Raw genomic sequence first — 23846 nt, forward strand, 5'->3', positions numbered from 1 at the left:
AGGTCACGTTTCCTCAGTGTTACGGAGATGGATGCCCCATCTCACTTTTTCTTTGGACTGGAAAAGAAGAATGGGCAAAGAAAAGTTATTCACTCTCTGTCTGACGGTGGCTCAATAATCTCAGATCCGTCTGAGATCAGAAAGTTTGCTGTCAGCTTTTATGAGGACCTTTTTAAGAGTGATTTCTCGGAAAATCCTAGTTTGTGCAGTAGATTCTTCAAGGGACTCCCTCAGGTGGCGGCTGAAACCAATCGAAAACTGGAGGTTCAGCCAACTTTGCATGAACTTCATGCTGCTCTGATGAGTTTTCAGAATGGTAGAGCTCCTGGCATGGATGGCCTTCCTGTTGAGTTCTACAAAGACTTTTGGTCTGTGATGGGTGAGGATTTGCTGGAGGTTGTCACGGATAGTCTGCAGAGAGGCTTGCTGCCTCTGAGCTGTAGACGGGCGGTCATCACTCTGCTGCCAAAGAAGGGAGATCTACGCAGTTTGAAGAACTGGAGACCAGTATCGTTGCTCTGTACAGATTATACGATTTTCTCCAAAGTCCTGGCCACCAGGCATGATGGCTTCTGTTGTTCATGGGGACCAATCGTATTGCGTGCCCGGCAGGCTGATAAGTGATAATGTCACTTTGATTAGGGATGTTTTGGACCTCTCTAGCTCTTTGGGTATAGATGTTGGTCTCATTTCTCTAGACCAGGAAAAAGCTTTTGACCGGGTTGAACACCAATATTTGTGGCACACTTTAGCTGCTTTTGGCTTCAGCCCAGGTTTTGTAGCCATGATTCAGGTTCTGTACCGTGACATTACGAGTGTCCTGAAAATAAATGGGGTCTTGAGTGGTCCTTTCAGTGTTCTAAGGGGGGTGAGGCAGGGCTGTTCTTTGTCAGGGATGTTGTATTCCCTGGCAATTGAACCTTTGCTTCACAAATTAAGACGGGACTTGTGTGGTGTTTATATCCCTGGGTGCAATGTACCTTTGAAGTTGTCTGCCTATGCCGATGATTTAATTGTCCTGATCAACTCACAGACAGATATCAAGGTTTTAGAGAACACAGTTTCTCTTTTTGGTTGTATTTCTTCTGCCAAAATAAACTGGGAAAAGAGTGAGGCTGTAACTGTGACAGGTCAGCTGGGGGATCAGCTCAGTCTGCCTGGAGGTTTGATCTGGAGAAAGGGTGGGCTTGAGTATTTAGCGGTGTTTTTAGGCAATGACACTTTTTTGCAGAAGAATTGGGAAAATGTGGTGGATAGGGTCAACGGTCGGCTTTCCAAATGGAGATGGCTTTTACCTCACATGTCATACAGGGGTCGGGTTCTTGTTATCAATAATCTGGTTTCTTCTGCTTTGTGGCACCGGTTGACCTGTGTTGATCCCCCAGTTACCCTCTTGTCTAACATTCAAAGAATCCTGGTGGAATTTTTTTGGGATAAATTGCACTGGATTCCTCAGAGTGTCCTTTTTCTCCCTAGAGAGGAAGGCGGACAAGGTCTGGTCCATTTGGCCAGTAGAGGAGCTGCTTTTCGCTTTCAGTTTGTTCAGAGGCTGCTTACAGGACCCCAAGATCTAGTATGGAGGAGAGTATCGTGCTGTATTCTTCAGCAGCTTGGTAATATGGGTTTGGATTTATCTCTGTTTCTGATGGACGCAAGCAAGCTGAACTCTTCACTTCTTCCACCTTTTTACAAGAGTGTTTTTTCTGTATGGGCTCTGCTGAGGAAAGAGAGGCGGCTGCAGGCTGATTCTCTGTACTGGTTGCTGGAGGAACCTGTACTGTTTGGCAGCTTGCTGGATTGCCCTGTCTGGGGGAGAACTACTTTTTCCAGACGGCTCCGCGCTGCACAAGTCTGTTCTCTGAAGAGGGTGGTGGAGCTGGCTGGACCTCGGCTAGATGCTCCGGAGGGACTCGCTGCACAGCTTGGGATACGGTCTACTCGAGTTGTTGGTCAGCTTTTGGATCACTGGAAACGTAAGTTAGGTGGAGTTGGGTGTTCTCTTTTGGGAAGTTATTGTGATGGCAGTATGTCTCCGAATCATTTAGATCCTTATCCTTCCATCAGACTGTTTCCTGGTTTTAAGAACTGCTTTGGTCCTTTACTGGCTAATGTGGATGTTGCGGGGGTGTCCCTGGAGGGGGCCTCTGGAAAAACTTTGTATAGGCTGCTGGTAAAAACTCTCAATCAAGGCAAGCTGAATGGACGCAATGACACGGTGTGGAGGACCCATCTCTCCTTGGCACCTGACATCAAGCCAGCATGGAGGTCCCTTTATAAGCCTCCCCTCACGAAAAAACATGCAGACTTGCAGTGGAGAATTCTTCATGGCATTGTTGCTGTGAACTCTTTTGTTTCTGTTATTAACGCTGCTGTGGAAGACAAATGTCCATTCTGTGAGCAGAGGGAGACCCTGTTTCACTGTTTTTCTGAATGTGTTCGCCTCTCGGCTCTGTTTGTGCTTCTAACAGCCATCTTTAGTAGATGTGGGGAAGATTTTACACTGACTATTTTCATTTGTGGTTTTAAATTTACTCGTCTTTGGAAGAACAAATGCCAGCTGCTTAATTTTTTATTAGGACAGGCAAAAATGGCAGTGTATATGAGCAGGAAGAGAATGGTGACAGAAGGGCTGAATGTTGGGGTAGTCCCTGTGTTTGTCAGCATGGTGAAGTCTAGACTGTTGCTAGAATTTAATTTCTATAAGACTGCCTCAGACCTACATACTTTTTCTCAGGTCTGGGGTTACAGGGGGGCAATCTGTAGTGTGGTGGAGGGGCAGCTAGTTTTTGGGCAGGTGTTGATGTAACTTTTTATTGATTTTGTGTTACACTTCAATGTGCCAAGTGTGGTAATATGTCGATTATTTCATGGAAAATAAACATATTTTTTAAAAATAAAAAAAAAATCTCTCTCTCTCTCTCTCTCTCTCTCTCTCTCTCTCTCTCTCTCTCTCTCTCTCTCTCTCTCTCTCTCTCTCTCTCTCTCTCTCTCTCTCTCTCTCTCTCTGTACTTCAAGAACAGTTTCCCGTCTAAAAATCTGTTTTCTGCATTATTCGCTTGCTTGTTACGCACAAGTCTACCATTGTTTACAGTGCTGTCGGCCGCTGTTTTTTTCCCCTTTTACATACTTCCGAAAAGAAAACCTAATTTCTGCCGTTCAATACTGAACAAATTTAAACTTTTTAAAATTATGCAAAATGCAAAACGCTTAGCTGTGTCTCTAATAAAACCGCTGTAACGTCAGAGGTAACGTTCATATGTTGATTAATGGTTTTCATTCGTTTTTGATGTACTGCAGAATATTTTTATAAAATCCCAGGCCAGGAAAACAACCTTCATGTTTTTCTGTGTTTTATCAAATCAAATCAAATCACTTTTATTGTCACATCACATGTGCAGGTACACTGGTACAGTACATGCGAGTGAAATTCTTGTGTGCGAGCTTCACAAACAACAGAGTTGTGCAAAAATACAATAACGTAAAACAAGCAAAATATAAGAATGGCTAAATCTGAGAGTAATAAATATATCTACAATATATAGGAGTATATGCATTACTGGATGTGTATGCTAAATATGTTTTTCTACGTGTGTGTGTGTGTGTGTGTGTGTGTGTGTGTGTGTGTGTGTGTGTGTGTGTGTGTGTATACATATTTTACAAATTAAATAGAGTAAACAATAAAATAAAATATACAGAGGTTGGTAGTTGGACATGTGCAAAACAGTGGCATTAATGTACAGTTACTTTGACACAAAGGCATCTGCTGTGACGCTTACACCTTTGATAAAGTCTTGCGTGTGTCAGCTTCCTTTTTATAGATACAAAAATATGTAAATGTACTGATCTGAATTATATTTCTGACTGTTAAAATTTCCCAGATTCAAATCGAATTGAATCGAATCGATTCTAGAAATCAGTGACAATACCCAGCCCTAGTCCAGAGCACTGAGGTTAAGCTAACACGTAGCAAGAGCCACCTTTCAAACTGACTCAACAGTGGACATTTCGGCATGGTGTTAGTTGTGTGCGTCGCTAAAGAACTGAAAGATTGATTCCTGCCTGGAAAGGACAGTCTTGAGCCTTTTATATCATTTAGGAAATCAGCTTATGTAGAAGAATGTTTAATATTCTGTTCACTGTGTGACTGGTTCATGCTGGTAAGGCTAGCTGTTGTGTTACACGCTTCTAAGCTGTAAGCTAAAATGATTTTGGTGTTTTGTGATGTATGATTATTGGGTGTATTTATAATTAATTGTAAATAGGTTGGAGAAACCTGCAGTCAGCTGAAAATGAAGAAGTCACTTGGATGAATGACAAAACGTTTCTCCCATCCAGATGAACAGAAACAACTTTTTTGGGATTTCCTTACCTGGATGATTGAGCATGCATCAAGACATTTATTTACTAAAGTTTTACAGTGGCTTTTAATCCCACTAACATGCCTTACGTTCCTGGTTTACAGGGGAAATGCAAATCCCGGGGCAGGGGTGTCACAAGAGCAGTGGGTACAAACATCTGTACTTGTGAATAAGGGAGCAGTGAAAAGAAGTTGTCCATGTGTGTGTCTTAGAATATTAAAAATGAGAACGAATTTGATATTACTAGAATATGAATCATGTCAGCATAATGTTAAAAAATGTTAAAAGTGGGAAAGCACAAAGGATACAGCACATCTTCTCATTTGTCAACACCAACCACATTCCTCCATTCATTTTATCTTTCAGAATATTACTATACTTACTCAACTGGCCCTCAGTTATCATCATGTGCTATCACTGTAGGCATTCAATCAGAATGCAAGGAATTAATAAAGGCAGAGATCCTCTGATCAAATTTGATTTTTGTTTTTATTTACAAAAACTCATACACATTTCAGAGGGAACCCTGCGAATGTTAAAATGTGAGAAAAAGAAGTCCTTTCATTAAAAAAAGGTTTGACCAGTGGGTGACCATGACAATAAGATCCTCAGTGATGAGGAAATATTAAAAAAAACATGTGAGGCAGGTGAGAGGGAAGAAAATAGTAAAGAAGAATGACTGAAAAAGCATGTGCAAATATGCATGAAAATACATTATAAAAGGCCAAAACCAAAACTTCTAACAACAGTAAAAGTTAATATTTTACAATACACCTTGAATACACCATTCAAAAACTCTTTGGATGTTGACTCTCAGAATGATCCCACATCTTTACAGGATGTTAGTGCAGTCTGGAGATCACACTGCTTTCTTTACAGCCACTGAGATAAGTGAGCAATACTTCATTTAAACCACATGATGGAGGCAGAGACATAAATAAAGTACAAAGACAAAACATAAATAATAAAAGCACAGTGGGGGGAGTCTTTCAAGCAGCCTCTATACAGCGCACTGTGAACTGTTTGAACCACCGCTCTCACTCACTGTAGTTTTAAGCTTCACCAGCCGTCCTCTGTGGTAAATGTTTAATTCCATCTGCATGTACAAGCACACAACACAATGAATCCTCTTCTCCTCTCTCCCTGATTCCAGAGTATAATTCCTAGATTAAGGCTAACAAGCCTCTCCAACCTTTAATGTGGATATGAAACACTACATGTATAAAGGCAAATTTACACCATGGAGCACTACTCTAAACAGCTGTTATATATTTAACTCTGTCTGTGGAGCTGGATTTAAGAAATAAGTGTTGAAGGTTTTAAAGCATGTTTAGTGCCACCTTGTACCAGTAAAGAGGGTAACAGGGTAACTATAACAGGTGCACTGTTATAGTCAGTTTGCGGCAACCAACCTACCCACTTGGTTAATTGTGTGCTAATTGAGCTAAAGCTGTGCTGACTTACGTTAACATTATTGAATGCTAGTGCTTTCTGAATGACCACATGGAGAAAGCAGTGAAAAATGTAGGGACTTGTGTGCAGAGTTTTGCAGTAACAGTTCGCCAAATCTGACTCATGTGTTAACGCAGGGGAATAGTGTTTATAGTTCAGGGAAATGGGTGTGCTTTTTGAAAAATAGCATTGTGGTTTTGAAATCTTAGTTCAAAAGATTGGTTTTAGTGTTTAAGCAATTGAGAAAAACTGTAATACATGTAGTGTTTCATGGCCACCTTAATAATGTAACTGAGGACTCAAAATTATTCCACAGTTAGTCACTGAGATTCATCTCAGTCATAAAATAGAGAGAATTTTATCTGAGATGGGGTTTGGTTCAAAATGCTGGATAAGTGAGATTTCTGAAAATACTTTATGCAATGACCACTGAGCTCCTTTCAATGTGTTGAGTTTCATCCTGCCCCCCGGCCTTTGTGGGTTTCCTATGAGGCCTCTGATTTCCTCCTCGAGTTCAAACAGGTGATGCAGGCTGGTTTAAGTGGTAGCTCTGAGTTTGGGTGAATGTGATTAATTTTGTAATGTGGGCCTTGATGTGTCCTCTAAACGTCCCTGTGGCAAAATAATAAACTACAGGATCCAAAATGCAGTTGAGGCCCATAAGAACCAGGGTGATCTGATGAGCGTCGCTCAGCGACTGACGAGTGGTCTCGCTGTACTTCACGTGGCCGAAGCCGTCTTTGATCTGCAGCACTGCCAGAACCCAGGGGCCTTGAACTATGTGGTGTGGCAGGAAACACAGAACAAACACTCCCACCACTGCCAGCATCATCTGGAGAGCTCTCCGTTTTACCCCTGCGAGCTGTTTAAATGTGGACATTACATTGGGCGTTTTAGACTCTGTTTCTGAAGACTGAATTTTCGACTGAGGAGAGTTTTTATGAATTAAGACTCGAGCAATAAGGATATTGCATATCACAATGAGTAAGAAGACAACAAAAAACAATCCAATTATTAAAAAATGAATGACAGCCACTGTGTGCTTTTTCTCTTTTGTTTGATTCTGGTATCCCTCAAAACAACGTGTGACATTTTTCTGGTCCACATTGATCCCTTCAGTCACCAGAACAGGAATAGAAATTGCCACAACAAACGATGATTGATTCTGGTATCCCTCAAAGCAGCGAGGTTTGTCAGTGTTGTTTTTAGAGTTCTCGTTTTTCTCTGGACATACCAGAAAAGGAACAGACATTGCCACAACAAACACCCAGATACAAATACAAACAATAATTCCACGAATTCTGTGGTCCGACGAGGCTGCGTCCAGAGGCCGAGTCACCGCCCAGCATCTGTTGATGCTGATGGCTGCAAGGAAGAGGATGGTGCCGTAGGTGTTGATGAAAAAGAAGGTGCCTGTCACCCGGCACATGACATCTCCATAAACCCAGTCTCCCTCACGCATATAGTAGTCAATCCAAAAGGGAAGAGCACACACAAACAGAAGATCAGCGATGGTCAAGTTTGTCATGTAGATGTGGATTTCTTTAATGGCCTTGGCTTGATGAAGGCAGCGCAGGACAAACAGCACGTAGAGGTTAGAGATGAAGCCCAGGATGAAGAAGATGATGTAGAAAACCGGGATGAGCACATAACGAAACGGGGAGTCCAGGAACAGACTCTCACTGGAATTAATGGTTGTGGACTCCACACTACTCATTGTTGTCATAGTAACTGATTGAGTGATTTCCATTATGTATGTCTGTGGGAGACAAAATATATTATCATCAGTACAATGGTTTACTCAGACTTTTGAAGCAGATGACAAAGGTAGGGTATATTAGAAAGTAGAATCTTTGAGAACAACTATTTTTTTTGTAATATTTCAATTTCAGTTAAAATAAATAGGGAAAAAACAAAACCAGTAAATGAGTAAAAAAGATGTAAAATAAAGAAAGAGGACACTTTTCTTGCTGCAAGGACTAAGTTATCTATCACTTTTTATTAGCACAAATGTATTTACCAGATAAATTATTAGCCATTCCATACATTTATTGTATCAAATAATTTCTTGTTGTTATCTGAGCACATCTTCTGAAATTGTCAGGTAATTCTAAACAGTCTGAGAAGTCTTAACATTTCTTTGTACTATGAATCATATGTCCCAAATTGATGCAATGGCACAGAAGTATGATAAGTTATAAACTGGAGACCATCTTGCCAGGAGAACAACAGCAGCATGAAATCACTGAGACTGCACCCATATTTGAACATATGCTTCATGTGAAGTTTTGTGGCCGTGTTTTGCACAGCTGTAGTTTTATCATAGTAATATAATCTGTCTCCAAACAAACATCTCAACACTCTGTATAAAAGGGCCTGTTAGGACTTTGTTATCTGCCATAGACTTCTTATTACTCATCTAAGATCTAACTCTCAGTCAAATACTTTATAGGTAGAGTCATTAATCTGCATCTTCCAGTAACATCATGAAGCTTTTGAAAACTCAGTTGCAGACCACGAGGGAAAGATTGAGGTTGGATTTGTGACTGTTTTATGTTCATTTTATCTTTGGTTTTGCCACTAAGACTAAAATGGTTATAGAAGTTGAAGCCACTGATAGTGATCGCTCTGGCATGACTTGAATTCATTCAAAGACAAGCATCAGAATTAAAACTGAAAGTAGTGCAAAAAGGTCAAAGGGTGAACAAAGATGTGGTTCTCAGACTTTAAACTGCTGTAAAGGAGCTGACACTGAAACGGTGCAAACTCTAAACACCTAAAGATGTTCGAGGAGAATCTGTCAGTGAACAATTTGTCATGAACTGTGTGTGGAGCAGGCAGGATAGGACCCAAATGCAGACTCTCGGAGGCGAATGTGTAAACCACAAATTACAGACAACAAGCATGACACCTACTTACAATAAAGAACAGTAGTCCAACAGTAAATGAGCTGTGAAGCTGTTTGATAAACTGACACACCCCTGTTACTGGGAAAGAACTGACGCTGCTAAATAATATTAGTTTGTGAACAAGTTTAACTGAGTACCATTTTTACTGCACTTTTTTCTGAATAAGTGCCACACGTGTTTATTGTATAACCTGTTTAGATCTGTCTTATACAGATCTGTTCAGAGACATGTTGAAACCTGTTTAATGGTTTCCTCTAAACAACCAATGATATCATAACCTGTCCAGGAGTGTGAAACACAAACATTTCCTTGTGTCAATTATTGATCATTTATTAAATATTGATTAAATTAATCACAGCATTGTAAAGACTGTGGACAAATTTTTTTTTACCCATTAATAGGTTTGAGTAGAGCAGCAGTTAATTCACAAACAGCTGTAAGGTGCTCTGTTTCAGATATTGCAATTATTTTTCAATTACTGACGTCATCAAACGGATTAATTGCACTATAATGGCTAGTCAATATTTAATGATCAAGTTAATATCGGATGATGTGCTGTAATTAATAATTAAGTTTAACATTTTGAGCAAAACACTGCCTCCTCTAAAAACTTAATTTTACACAGATATGAAGCTAAGAAATTAATAAAGGAGGCACAGCAGAAACAGAAAACTGCGATTAATTTGATTAAATAATAAACTGACAATTTTTTCAAGCAAAATAGAAACTGGAAGATTTGTGAAAATAAAGATGATTTTTGCTTTATTGTCTTCTCTTCTTGAATAAAACACATTATTAGACTGATAATTATTAGTGAGTGAGGATATTAAGATATGTAAAATGAGAAATAACGAGGAGAACTGTACACTTACACAACTGCTTCTTCTGTTTTCAATCTCCTGATGCGCGTAAACACTTTGAATGAATTTACAGCTTCGGTTCGGCAACAGCACGACTTCTCTGAGAGAGAGGGAGTTTGTGCGTCTGAGTGGGAGTGGGAGTGTTCTCTCAGGTCAAAGCGGAGGAGGTGTCATTTCAGTCTTCTTAGGAAAGACCCGAGTGGCGCAATACAAGGGAACATTCAGCTACACGATTTCACGAGTCCCGTGAAAGGGAATAGAAACGCTGGAGTTTTAGCATTTTTTAGACCAGACCTGTCTAGTAGTTTTGATGCTAGTGAAACAATGAAATATTGAGTGGAAGCAGAAGACACAGCCTGATTTCTCCAAATGTTTAGTTCACCGTCACTTTACTAACAGTAATTATTCCCCTGCAATCCCTGTGAATCTGCAGGTCTGCATGACTTTATTTGGTAGTGTTCGAGAAATATGCAGCCCTCTTCTTTATTTGGCATGGTTTCTTTCATCACTTTCTTTAGAAAAGAGAATCTAATAGTTCTGACATTCGCAGCTTTACTTTGCTGTACAAGGGCAAAAATGTTACACACTAGTGATTGCGATTGTTTCGTAATGTGTTTGTGTATTGTGATGCACTCTCAAGATGCACTGTGTACAGCTCTCCACGGACACCCTTACTTGTGCTCAGAGTTGGAAGTAACAAACTCCAAATACTTTGTTACAGTGTTTATGTAGAATTTTCAGATTGTACCTGAGTATTTATTTTCTGATGATTTTTTATATTTACTCCCTACATTTAACCACAAATATCTGTATTTTCTACTCCTTACATCTTCAAAATAAACTCATTACTTTAAGTTTAACACATTTGAGGGAAGTTTTTATTTCCCAACACTGTGTGCCTTCAAACATCAAATCGATTTGGGCTTAAATTGAGGGAATAAGAATGCATAAATGGCAAAGTTACTGATGTAGCCTCAATCACTGCGGTTTATCCAACCTAATATCACGTCAAATCGTGAAATCAAGCCAGTTCACCGTGTCTATTCACGTTTTAGAGAGGCAACGTTTTGATATTTTGTTTCGAGTCAACATGAAAATAATCACAGGAAAGCTTTATTTAATATCTGCATAAATATTTATTTTACCTGGTTAATGTGTGTGGCGCGGCGTGGTCTGCGGTGCCGCTGCAGGAGAGGCAGACGCAAATGAGCAGCATCCACAATCACGCCTCGCCGGCTTAAAGTCTGTGCTCCCTCTGCTGTTGTGATGGATGGTATGTGTCGGGCTGTGAGCTGGAAAGCTACAGCCGGCTGTATGTTCAACAACAGTATGTGAAAAGTAGTAAATAAGGACAAGCTGAAAAGCATGTTCATGCAAACACCGTTGGGTCTGCCGTAATGGGACTTCTGCTCCTGAACCTCTTCATCTTTACGCAGGACTGTAAGCTGTCTTCTGTGAGGCGTGAGCGGTGTTTGTTTACATAGTTCATAGTGGAGATTAGCTGCTCACATACGTATGTGGATCCGAAGATCGACAATCCACAAATTAGGCATACTGGTAGGCCACTCTCGTGACAAGTAAATGCAAATTAATCTGCCCAGACATCATTAAATTTTCTGTTTTCTTCAGATATTTTTCTCTCTTTTTTTGCATTTCTCCATACTTGTCCTACCTGGGGTTGAAAGTCTCAAAGAATGCATGGCGTTTTGGTGGATATACCTGCTTCCGCGAATGTGAAATAAAAATAATAAAATATAATTTTATTTTAATATTTCCAGATCACAATAGTCTTCCAATATAAAACGAAAAGTAAAAAAAAAAAAAGAACTAACACAAAAAATACACTTTACTTAAATACTTATTTATTTTCCCAAGCCAGCGGAGCCGCAGTATAAGGATGAAAGAGCCGCATGCGGCTCCGGAGCCGCGGGTTGCTGACCCTGTCCTAGTTTGTCTGATAGCTAAAAGAGTTGCTGTATTTCAAAGTGAAATAAAAGTGAGCGATCACCTCACTCAGAGATGGAGACAGATGTAAGAAAGTTAGGAGAGGAAGAAGAGAGGTTATATTTAAAAGCATGCACTGCTCAGTGGAATTTGATAAACTGGAAATTGGTTGGTTGGTTGAGGTTAATGGACTTACATAAACTTTGCTAGCTAGTGACAGAACCGATAACTCAGTGGAATACAAGGGGACTAAAACTAACAAGTAGTCTGAATTGGCTCTGACTTCAGCAATTAGTTTTATTTCAAGAAACCGAGGATATACTGCTTTCATTTATCTCAAATTCACTGGCATCCCCAGAGATGGATGCCAGTGAAGGGGGAATAACTATTCCCCTGCAAACCCTGTGAATCTGCAGTTCTGCATGACTTTATTTGGTAGTGTTCGAGAAATCTCTCAAAAAGCCCTCTTCTTTTTTGGCATGGTTTCTTTCATCATTTTTTTTAGAAAAGACAATCTAATAGTTCTGACATTCGCAGCTTTACTTTGCTGTACAAGGGCAAAAATGTTACACACTAGTGATTGCGATTGTTTCGTAATGTGTTTGTGTATTGTGATGCACTCTCAAGCTGCACTGTGTACAGCTCTCCACGGACACCCTTACTTGTGCTCAGAGTTGGAAGTAACAAAGTACAAATTTGTTACAGTGTTTAAGTAGAATTTTCAGGTATCTATATTGTACCTGAGTATTTATTTTTCTAACAATTTTTTATATTTACTCCCTACATTTTACCACAAATATCTGTATTTTCTACTCCTTACATCTTCAAAATAGACTCATTACTTTAAGTTTAACACGTTTGAGGAAAGTTTTTGTTTCCCAGCACTGTGTGCCTTCAAACATCAAATCGATTTGGGCTTAAATTGAGGGAATAAGAATGCATAAATGGCAAAGTTACTGATGTAGCCTCAATCACTGCGGTTTATCCAACCTAATATCACGTCAAATCGTGACATCAAGCCAGTTCACCGTGTTTATTTCACGTTTTAGAGAGGCAACGTTTTGATATTTTGTTTCGAGTCAACATGAAAATAATCACAGCAAAGCTTTATTTAATATCTGCATAAATATTTATTTTACCTGGTTAATGTGTGTGGCGCGGCGTGGTCTGCGGTGCCGCTGCAGGAGAGGCAGACGCAAATGAGCAGCATCCACAATCACGCCTCGCCGGCTTAAAGTCTGTGCTCTCTCTGCTGTTGTGATGGATGGTATGTGTCGGGCTGTGAGCTGGAAAGCTACAGCCGGCTGTGCGTTCAACAACAGTACGTGAAAAGTAGTAAATAAGGACAAGCTGAAAAGCATGTTCATGCAAACACCGTTGGGTCTGCCGTAATGGGACTTCTGCTCCTGAACCTCTTCATCTTTACGCAGGACTGTAAGCTGTCGTCTGTGAGGCGTGAGCGGTGTTTGTTTTTAACATAGTTCATAGTGGAGATTAGCTGCTCACATACGTATGAGGATCCGAAAATCGACAATCCACAAATTAGGCATACTGGTAGGCCACTCTCGTGACAAGTAAATGCAGATTGATCTGCCCAGACATCATTAAATTTTCTATTTTCTTCAGATATTTTTCTCTCTTTTTTTGCATTTCTCCATACTTGTCCTACCTGGGGTTGAAAGTCACCAAAACGCCATGCATTCTTTGAGACTTTCAACCTGGGGTTGAAAGTCTCAAAGAATGCATGGCGTTTTTGATATTTTACTTAAATATCAAGTATTTAAGTAAAGTGTATTTTTTGTGTTAGTTCTTTTTTTTACTTTTCGTTTTATATTGGAAGATTATTGTGATCTGGAAATATTAAAATAAAATTACACTTTACTTAAATACTTATGATAATTTATTTTCCCCAGCCAGCGGAGCCGCAGTATAAGGATGAAAGAGCCGCATGCGGCTCCGGAGCCGCGGGTTGCTGACCCCTGTCCTAGTTTATCTGATAGCTAAAAGAGTTGCTGTATTTCAAAGTGAGATAAAAGTGAGCGATCACCTCACTCAGAGATGGAGACAGATGTAAGAAAGTTAGGAGAGGAAGAAGAGAGGTTATATTTAAAAGCATAGACTGCTCAGTGGAATTTGATAAACTGGAAATTGGTTGGTTGGTTCGTTGGTTGGTTGGTTTTTTGGTTGATTGGTTGGTTGAGGTTAATGAACTTACATAAACTTTGCTAACTAGTGACAGAACCGATAACTCAGTGGAAAACAAGGGGACTAAAACTAACAAGTAGTCTGAATTGGCTCTGACTTCAGCAATTAGTTTTACTTTAAGAAACCGAGGATATACTGCTTTCATTTATCTCAAATTCACTGGCATCCCCAGAGATGGATGCTTTACTAACAGTAGTTATTCCCCTGCAAACCCTGTGAATCTGCAGTTCTGCATGTCTTTATTTGGTAGTGTTCGAGAAATCTCTCAAAAATCCCTCTTCTCTATTTGATATTGCTTCTTTTATGAATTTCTTTAGAAAAGAGAATCTAATAGTTCTCACATTCACAGCCTTACTCACTGCTGTACAAGGGCAAAAATGTTAAACACTATTTAACACTAGAATTACTGAGCCTTTTTTCCCTGGTGCAAGTCCCTACTACTAGATTTACTGGCCTGCGCAAATTTGCGTAAATTCCCCCCGACCCTAACACCTCTTGGCACCCCGCTGAGATTTTCACAGGTCGTCAGCTCCATTGTTCTTCTGCTTTTGTTGTGCAAACACACCCTCCCCCAACCCCTAGCCATGAGAGATTCAAGTTTTTCCTTCCCTGCAAGGCTACTTTCCTTCCTTACCTGCCTGCATGCCTGTCCATAAACATATATACACAGAGTTGTACATATATTTATATATTTATATAGCCACACCTTATATAATATGCATAAAGTCTAGTTATACACACAGACACATCTATATCAAATATACACACACATATATATGTATATATATATATATATATAAAATGTTTGTATAGTGCACTTTCTATACCTTGCTCTGTCCACTTTTTTGCAATGACAATGCAGATTTTCCACTTGTGGGACAAATAAATGCAGATTTGCTGTGTGTGTGTGTGTGTGTGTTTGTGTTTGTGCAACATTGGCATTTGTTTACTTAGATCCAAGGCAGGCCAAACCTCTGTCTTACAACCTACATACAAAAGACAGACATTCACAATATATGGGTACACAGGTCTGTTTTATTTCAAAGTGTTTCAAACTTTGAAACGAACCTTGGTAGGGAACAGCTGTTTGTGTATTGTGTATTGTGATGCACACTCAAGCTGCACTGTGTACAGCTCTCCACGGACACCCTTACTTGTGCTCAGAGTTGGAAGTATCAAGGTCCAAATACTTTGTTACAGTGTTTAAGTAGAATTTTCAGGTATCTATATTGTACCTGAGTATTTATTTTTCTAACAATTTTTTATATTTACTCCCTACATTTTACCACAAATATCTGTATTTTCTACTCCTTACATCTTCAAAATAGACTCATTACTTTAAGTTTAAAACGTTTGAGGAAAGTTTTTGTTTCCCAACACTGTGTGCCTTCAAACATCAAATCAATTTGGGCTTAAATTGAGGGAATAAGAATGCATAAATGGCAATGTTACTGATGTAGCCTCAATCACTGCGGTTTATCCAACCTAATATCACGTCAAATCGTGAAATCAAGGCAGTTCACCGTGTCTATTTCACGTTTTAGAGAGGCAAAGTTTTGATACTTTGTTTCAAGCCAACATGAAAATAATCACAGGAAAGTGTCCCTTTATTTACCAAGCATCATACAGCTCACCTCAACTCATTTGGTAATTTTGGCTGTAAAAAGGTCAGAGATCATACTGTAAGTGAATGCCTTTGCCCTTTTTTCCGAATAACCTCAGCTTTCAATATCTGGCAATCATTTTACATTATTATGATAAACTGGAAATTTAAAGCTTTAAAGCTGTGTTTTTCTATACTATATTTTCGTATTGTGAAAGGTCCTGTAAAACAAATGGATGTACGCTAAATTTGTGTTATTCATTGGTTGCATGAAAATACAAGGCCGTGTTGTGAAGGATAAACGTTAGCTTGCTGTTCTGTGTCGCTGTTACACATCCATGGTCAGAGGTGATTTATCGGATATCGCCGTGTTCATGTTTTAGTTGCATCATCAAAATACTGTTGCTCCAGGATCAACACTGCAACTGACCAATCACGTTGTTATGATGTAATAGTGGGAAAATGAAAAAAAAATGCTCTTGTTTATATAAAACTCTATTCTGGAACAAATGGTAAGCATCTCAAGTGTTTTCTTTATATACTTATGCAATATAACAAACATATTGTGATTCTTTCCCCCATGCTGAGCCACAGCAACCAATCTTAGAGTTGCCACATTTTACATAGATATAGATGTAACACTGTCTGTGAGGCCGGATTTAAGAAATAAGTGCTTAAAATGAACCTTTTTAGAACATGTTTAGCGCCATCTTCTGCTAGTACAGAACATCACATCACCAAGTGAAGGTGATGTCACTGGTTTAGTTTGTTGGTTAAGGTTAATGGACTTTTTAGAATTTAATGTTTGCTAACAAGTAACAGAATCGATAACTCAGTGGAAAACAAGGGGACTAAAACTAACAAGCACTCTGTACTGGCCCTGACTCCATTAGTTTTACATTAAGAAGCTGAGGATATACTGTCTCTTACTAAGTCTCTTACTTTCTTCCAAGATAAAGCAGGTCACAAGAACATCTTTAATTTGCCCCAAATTAAAACCAGAGTCACTTTAACTTTCTGGGAAGGTTTTTCTTCTGTTTTTTTTTTATCTTCTGTCTCATGCATTTCATTAATGTCTGTGATTAATTTACAAGCTGCCAGGCATCTAATTTAACAAGTTTCTGTCTCATCAGTGAGTCATAATTGGAGGTATTGGTCAGAATGATGACAGTTAATCAGCTAGTTTAAATAAAGACCCGATTGATGTTTTGTTTGATTTCATTAGCATATTTTCATCACTCCTAATATAACACGTCAAAGATGTCCACAGGCATTTTGTGGGACAGTTTTTTGTTTCTTTTCCTTCATTTAGTGTTTACAAAATATAAAAATGATATAGCAAAATACACAAATTCACCCTGTGCCACCATCCCGCTGCAGTCTAAAGCGCTTGGAAAGAAAAGCCTCTGGACGTCTTTAAGTTGCTTGAAGACGTTTCACCTCTCATCCGAGAAGCTTCTTCAGCTCTAGGGTCAAATGGTGGAGAGCCCCAGATTTAAGCCCTATGGGAGTGTCCCCGAAGAGGGTTATGGACCCACTATTGATCTTCTACCTAATCACACGAGCCAAGGTGTGAAAATGGGTGTAGGTCACAATCAGCCGAGGTTTCGGGTGAACCCATTGTGAAACCTAGCCCCACCCTATCATGTGATTTCCCAAGGTCAAATGGCCCAGGACGTTCGTGGGCGTTAAGGCGTCTGGGAAGGGATCTCAAAACTGGATTATAGATGGCAGACAGTTGGTGTCATAAGCCACGGCCCTCTGTTCAAAGATGGTCGTTCACAGTGGACGTAGATGGTTTCTTTCACTCCTCGCTCAAACCATCTGTCTTCTCTGTCCAAAATGTGAACATTGGCATCCTCGAAAGAGTGACCTGACCTTTGTCCTTTAGATGCAGATGGACAGTTGAGTCTTGTCCCGTCAAGGTGGCTCTTCTATGCTGTGCCATGCGTTTATGAAGTGGCTGTTATGGTGAGAGTGTGTTGCTGGGTGTACTTCAGACCCAGCCACACACTCAGACAAAACTGGTTCATCCCAAAGACAAAACTCCTACACACAAACTGAACAATGTAGTGTTAAGTTTGTGTGTAGGCAGAGCTCATCTGATCAAATTTAATTTCATGTTTTTATTTACAAAAACTCATATAAATTTCAAAGACGACAACTTCCACAAGATGATGTGTCATAAATGCCAAATTTCTTGTATTTATATAAAAACCAGTTATAGGTACAGATCAGTTAGAGTTATAGGTCAATAGGTACAACCATGTGCAAAAGTCCTGAGCTATCTAACTTTATTAGAGATATTACAATTTTGGTTTCAACTACTAACCTTATCAACTGTAATTAATTGCTTTATCAATAGTTAGTTAATGTTGCATGATATGCTGTCATAATATAGCCTCTGTGTAATATAAAAAAAACAAATGACAGAGTTTCTGTACACTTACCATCTGCTTCTTCTGTTGTTTAATCTCTTTCTGTATGTAAAAACACTTTGAAAGAATTCACAGCTTCAGTTCAGCAACAGAGTGACTTCTCTGACAGAGAGGGAATTTATGTGTCTGACTGTGTGAGTGGGAGTGTTCTGTCAGGGCAAGACGGAGGAGGTGTCGCTTCAGTCTTCTTAGGAAAGCCCTGAATGGTCCAAAATACGTAAAGTTCACCTCCACGATTTCATGGACCTGATAATAACATGAAACACCAAAAACTATAGCAAAGACATGAAAGAACTGCTTACACAGGAAAACTGTTCCTAAAAAGGAGAATGACTGGGACATGCTGATATGAAACATAGAATTTGGGGGTTAATTATCCTGAAATAAAACGGGACGTCACCTGCCGAGGGAATTCCCGCAGATCAACGTCACCGTTAATTACATCCATCCGAAAGCAAATCTGAAGATTGCGACTGACAACCTTGTGTACTCAGTCCAATCTCTCTGTCCCGAGGCCCCTAATATTATTCTGTTGGACTTTAATTATTGTAATTTGAAGAAAACATTCGGCACTTTCTATAAATATATGAACTCTCCTACACGCTTCTGGATCTTTGTTATGGTTCCATTAAAGGTGCATATACATCTGTGGCAGGCCCCGCCCTCAGATCCTCTGACCAAAACACGGTGCATCTCCTGCCTGTTTATAAGACTGTGCTACGGAGAGAGAAGGCTGCACTGACTGGTCGGTGTTTACAGAGTCATCCGAAAACATTAATGAACTGGAAAAGCTCATCAGGAAGGAGATTCTCCAGCAGGTAGAAAAGCTTAATGTTCCACTACAGTTTGCATACAGGCCTTGTAGGGGTGTTGATGATGCTGTGGTCACTTTATTAAATTTCCTATATTGCCATCTCGATGATGCCAAAGCCCATGCTCAGCTCCTATTTATTGACTTTTCTTCCGCTTTCAATACTATTCAGCCACATCTTTTAGCTTTTAGCCATCCCCCCATCCTGCACTAACAGTAGTAAATGGTGCAGCCATTGAACTGGTGGATAGTTCTAAGTATTGGGGGGTTGTTCTTGATAAGGCTCTGTCCTTTGAGTAACATTTTGCTGTTACATTGAAAAAGGTCCAACAACATCTGTAGTTTTTCACGAGAATGAGAGTTTATAATGTTTCATCTGAAATGATGACCCATTTTTATAAATGTAACTGAGCACTAAGGTGTCGAATAAAATGTGAAAGAAATACATTTATAATTTATTTATTCCATCAATTAAACATACATTTTCCCATTCATTCACAACACATTCTACTAATATTTCAGCTGCACATCAAATCAAATCAAATCAATTTTATTTATATAGCGCCAAATCACAACAAAAGTCGCCTCAAGGCGCTTTATATTGTACAGTAGATAGCACAATAATATGAGATCTATCAAACCAAAGGTGCGAGCAAATAACACTACACTGCAAACCGTCACACCCAGTTTAGAGACACTGCTATCAATTTACCTGTGGGCACACACTGCAAACAATGCGGGTCTCAGCACAGTTGGGAATAAGCGCTATGCATGACCTGAAAACTGGGTTTATAAAGGTAATTGGAACAAACAAATAAACGAATGTTAGTCCACCCTTACAAGGCGGACTAACCAAAACAAAATTACAAATAAACCAAAAGAACAAAAAAAGGACAGCAGAGGCAGCACAACAACTGCTGCAAAACACAAACAAGATCATCGATTAAAATGTTACCCAAAAAAAAAAACATCAATGTTACTAAACCATGTAAAATATAAAAGAAACACCCAATATTTAGTGTTTTCTATCATTGCTTGGTACAGTAATTTGACGTTGACCAATAAGAGCAGATATGGGAACCTGTTTAAAGTGTTAAAGTTTCAGGGAGGTCTCAGGTCCAGCTTGTGGACTTTTATAAGAAGTTGGGGCTGAGGAAGGCAACCTCTGTCATGTTTTGTTGAAACCATCATCTTTAGGTCATTGGTATAAAGTGACCTGCAATGGAGACCAAGAGACATAGAGTGTCTTTTATACCTGCTGCTATTATCAGGCTTAATGACACTAAACCATTAGCATTGTTGCCATCACTACTTCACGTTGCACATTTGTTGGTGCTACTGATAAAACCTGGGATGTTCTTTTTTCTTTTTTTTAATGTATGTGTTACTTGATGTGTGGACACACTGCAAATCAGTTTCCCATTGGGGACAATAAAGTTAGCACTGACCACCATTGACCACTGGATGTCTATCAGTTTAAACATAAAAAAATTGCAATGGTAAGAATTAAGAAAGCTCCCTGTTTTAAACCCACAGTCTATAGATAGTTCATTTAGTAAACCCCAACAAAGTTGATTCCTTTCATCTGGACGTAGCATTTTCAGTGGGAGAAATGTTTTGTCACTCATTCAAATGACTTCTTGAGTCTCAGTTGACTGCAGGTTTTCCCAACCTTTTAAACAGTACTTTTGCATAATGACTGAAACTACCAGCACTGGCGAACAATGGGCTGTGAGGTGAGTTTCTTCATCTCTCTATGTTGGAAAGGCTTTCCACTGTTTGTGACAGCCCCCCTGGCGAGTGAGAGCAGTTGTGGTACTGGGCACATGGTCCAGAGCCTTGCGGTTAAGCTAACAAGCTAACAAGACCGGTGTGAGTTGTGTGCGTCGCTAAAGAGCTGTGAGTAGACACTGTTTCCTGCTGGGAAAGGACAGCCTTGAGACTTTTATGTCATTTAGAGAATCCACTTATGTAGAAGTGCAATGTTTATTAATCTGTTCAGTATGTGGCTGGTTCATGCTGGTAAGGCTAGCTGTTATGTTATACACTTCTGAGATATGAGCTAAAATGATTTTGGTGTCCTGTGATGTAACATTATTGGGTTAACCCTTTCATTGCTCCTAATAAAACACATCAAAGATGTACACAGGCATGTGTGGCAGAGTGGCACATCTGTAACACTCCTACACCTGATTTTTAGAAGAGTATCTTTGTATTGCTACTGCCACCACAGTTGACATCATCATGTTTAATATTGCTATACTTACTTAACTGGCCCGCAGTTATCATCATGTGCTACCATTGTAGGCATTCAATCAGAATGCAAGGAATTAATAAAGGCAGAGATCCTCTGATCAAATTTGATTTCATGTTTTTATTTACAAAAACTCAGAAATTTCAGAGAGAACAACTTCCACAAAATGATGTGTCATAAATGAGATATTTCTTGTATTTATATTAAAACCAGTTATAGGTACAGGTCAGTTAGAGGTATAGGTATAGGTCAATAGGTACAGCGTTGTGCAAAAGTCTTGAGCTACCCCTCATTTCCTTATATTTTGAAGAAAAGGATGAACACTGGGGCAGAGATTTATTAAAGCATGTGCAAACATGCATGAAAATACAGTATAAATAATTATAATTGTAACAACATTAATGTTTTACAATACCACATTTATTCTTCAGTATACCTTGAATACTCTTTAAGTAATCTTAAGGAATAGTTTTTCTTCTAGGGCATTGAAAACTTTAAAAGGTTGACTCTCAGAATGATCCCACATCTTTACAGGATGTTAGTACAGTTTGAAGATCACACTGCTTTCTTTATAGCCACTTGGAGAAGTGAGCAATACTGCATTTAAACCACATGATGGAGGTACAGACTAATGAAAGCACAGTAGGGGAGTCTTTCAAGCAGGCTCCACACAGCTCTCTGTGAACTGCGTGAACCACCACTCTCATTTACTGTAGTTTTAAGCAGCACCAGCCCACCTCTGTGGTAAATGTTTAATTCCACGTCCTACAAGCACACAACTCAATGAATCCTCCTCTCTCTGGTTCCAAAGTATAATTCCTAGATTAAGGTTAACAAGCCTCTCCAACCTTTATTGTGGATATGAAACACTACATATATAAAGGCAAATTTACACCATGGAGCACTACTGTAAACAACTGTCCCAGATGTAACTCTGTCTACGACACTGGGCTTAAGAAGAGCTTTAAAACATATTTAGCGCCATTTAGCACCAGTAAACAACATGACATCACTGGGTTGGTTGGTTGCAGATGTGAACAGGACAGAGGAAACTTAGTTATGTTTGTGGAATGGCGCACATATACTAATATGCTAACTGTAATACAGCTACACCGGTTAACGAACTCGTTAACTGTGGCCCCCTTAAAGACTAAACGCCTTAAACTGTCCCGTCAACCATGGCTGAATGACTGCACCCGTACTCTCAAACGTGAATGTCGCCAAGCTGAGAGGAAGAAAGACAAACTTCAGATCTCCTTGGACATTCTTCATAATTGCCTGAAGAAATATCAGAAGGCTGTTAAAACCGCAAAAGCCTCTTTTCTATCGGAGATCATTGCGACTAATAGTCATAAGCCACAGGTTCTATTTAGGATTTTTAACTCGCTGATAAATCCACTCTCCATCATTCAGACTGAGACCTCTCAAGCCCTATGTGAAAAATTCCTTAACTATTTTAGATAAAATCACAGCACTAAGATCCTCATATTTACCCATTGTAGACAAATCTTCAACTTCTGAACTCTCAACGGTCCTAGAACAGTTTGAACCTGTATCTTTTCTGACCTTTAAGGAAATAATAGGCCAATCGAAAAGCTCTAACTCTCGTCACGATGTGCTTCCCTCTCGCATTATCAAAAATGCCCTGAACACTATAGGACCCTGCATCTCACTTCTAAGAAATTCATCACTTTTATCAGGCTGCGTCCCTGCTGCTTTCAAACATGCAGTCGTGCAACCTGTTATCAAGAAAAGTAATCTTGATCCTAATGTCCTTTCAAACTATAAACCGGTTTCTAAACTTCCTTTTATGGCTAAAATCTTAGAGAAAATAGTTCTCAAGCAATTACAATCCTTCTTAGAGGCAAATGGAATCAATGAAAAATTCCAGTCAGGTTTTAAACCTCACCACAGCACCGAGACAGCCCTACTGAGAGTTTTTAATGACCTCCTTGTAACTGTTGATGCAGGGCATCCTGTGGTTTTAGTTCTTTTAGACTTGTCCTCTGCCTTCGATACGGTTGACCACAACATCCTCCTTTCAAGGCTTGAACATGTAGTTGGTCTTAAAGGCAAAGTACTTTCATGGTTCAAATCATACTTAGCTGAGAGGACTTTCTCAGTCTCTATGGGGAATCATTCTTCCTCCTCCGCACCCCTCTGCTGTGGTGTGCCCCAGGGGTCTGTAATAAGTCCTACACTGTTCTCTTTGTATCTGCTACCCCTGGGACAAATTTTCAGAAATCATAATATTTCTTTCCATTGTTATGCGGGTGATATCCAAATCTATTTTCCTCTGGATTTGGATCTCCAGTCCCCGCTATTGCCGTTGCTCAACTGCCTGCGTGATGTTAGAGACTGGCTATTGCACAACTCTCTCACCCTTAATGAAAACAAAACAGAAATGATCATCTTTGACAGTCACATGCCCTTGAAACAGCTATCGGATACCTTGGGATCCTATGCCAGTCATCTTTCGTTTACTGTCAGAAACCTTGGAGTAGTGCTGGATAGTTCCCTCAAATTAGACAAGCGAGTGGCTGCAGTGCTGAAAACCAGCTTCTACCAACTACGCCAAATTTCCAAGGCAATGCCCTACTTACGACATAATGACCTTGAAAAGCTCATTCATGCTCTTGTTACTTCGAGATTGGACTACTGTAATTCTCTTTATTTAGGCCTCCAACTTTCCCTCATCTAACGCCTGCAACTACTCCAGAATGCCGCAGCACGCCTTTTAAGCGGCACCAGAAGACGTGACCATATCGCACCCACCCTCGCCAACCTTCATTGGCTCCCCGTCAAATACCGTATCGTTTTTAAAATCCCTTTATACACTTTTAAAATTTTAAATAACCTGGCACCCAGCTACTTAATCGACCTCCTTGACCTATATATCCCCACGAGAGCACTCAGATCCTCTAACCAGGGGCTCTTAATGCAACCAATGTCTCGATGGAAGAGTAGAGGGGATCGTGCTTTTGCTTTTGCCGCACCAAAACTCTGGAACA

The 23846-nt window shown here is 39.7% G+C and overlaps 1 protein-coding gene across 1 annotated transcript; it reads right to left on the reverse strand.

Moving 5' to 3' along the window:
* Positions 1 to 6325: 6325 nt before the first annotated feature.
* On the reverse strand, positions 6326 to 7537 carry LOC134644629 (platelet-activating factor receptor-like). The gene is made up of 2 exons (XM_063497717.1): positions 7079 to 7537; positions 6326 to 6976 (listed from the first exon to the last, which is right to left on the reverse strand). Exons 1-2 carry the CDS (start codon positions 7535 to 7537, stop codon positions 6326 to 6328), a joined length of 1110 nt encoding a protein of 369 aa, XP_063353787.1.
* Between the last annotated feature and the right edge of the window lie 16309 nt (positions 7538 to 23846).

The sequence above is a fragment of the Pelmatolapia mariae genome, linkage group LG16_19, assembly GCF_036321145.2.
Source record: "Pelmatolapia mariae isolate MD_Pm_ZW linkage group LG16_19, Pm_UMD_F_2, whole genome shotgun sequence".
Lineage (NCBI taxonomy): Eukaryota > Metazoa > Chordata > Actinopteri > Cichliformes > Cichlidae > Pelmatolapia > Pelmatolapia mariae.

Excerpts from the sequence above, each read along its gene's own strand:
- LOC134644629 (XM_063497717.1), bottom strand. The coding sequence starts at position 7,537 with ATGACAACAATGAGTAGTGTGGAGTCCACAACCATTAATTCCAGTGAG. Across the intron at positions 6,977-7,078 it reads TTGTTTGTATTTGTATCTGG|AATCAATCATCGTTTGTTGT; the intron begins GTGTTTGTTGTG and ends GAGGGATACCAG.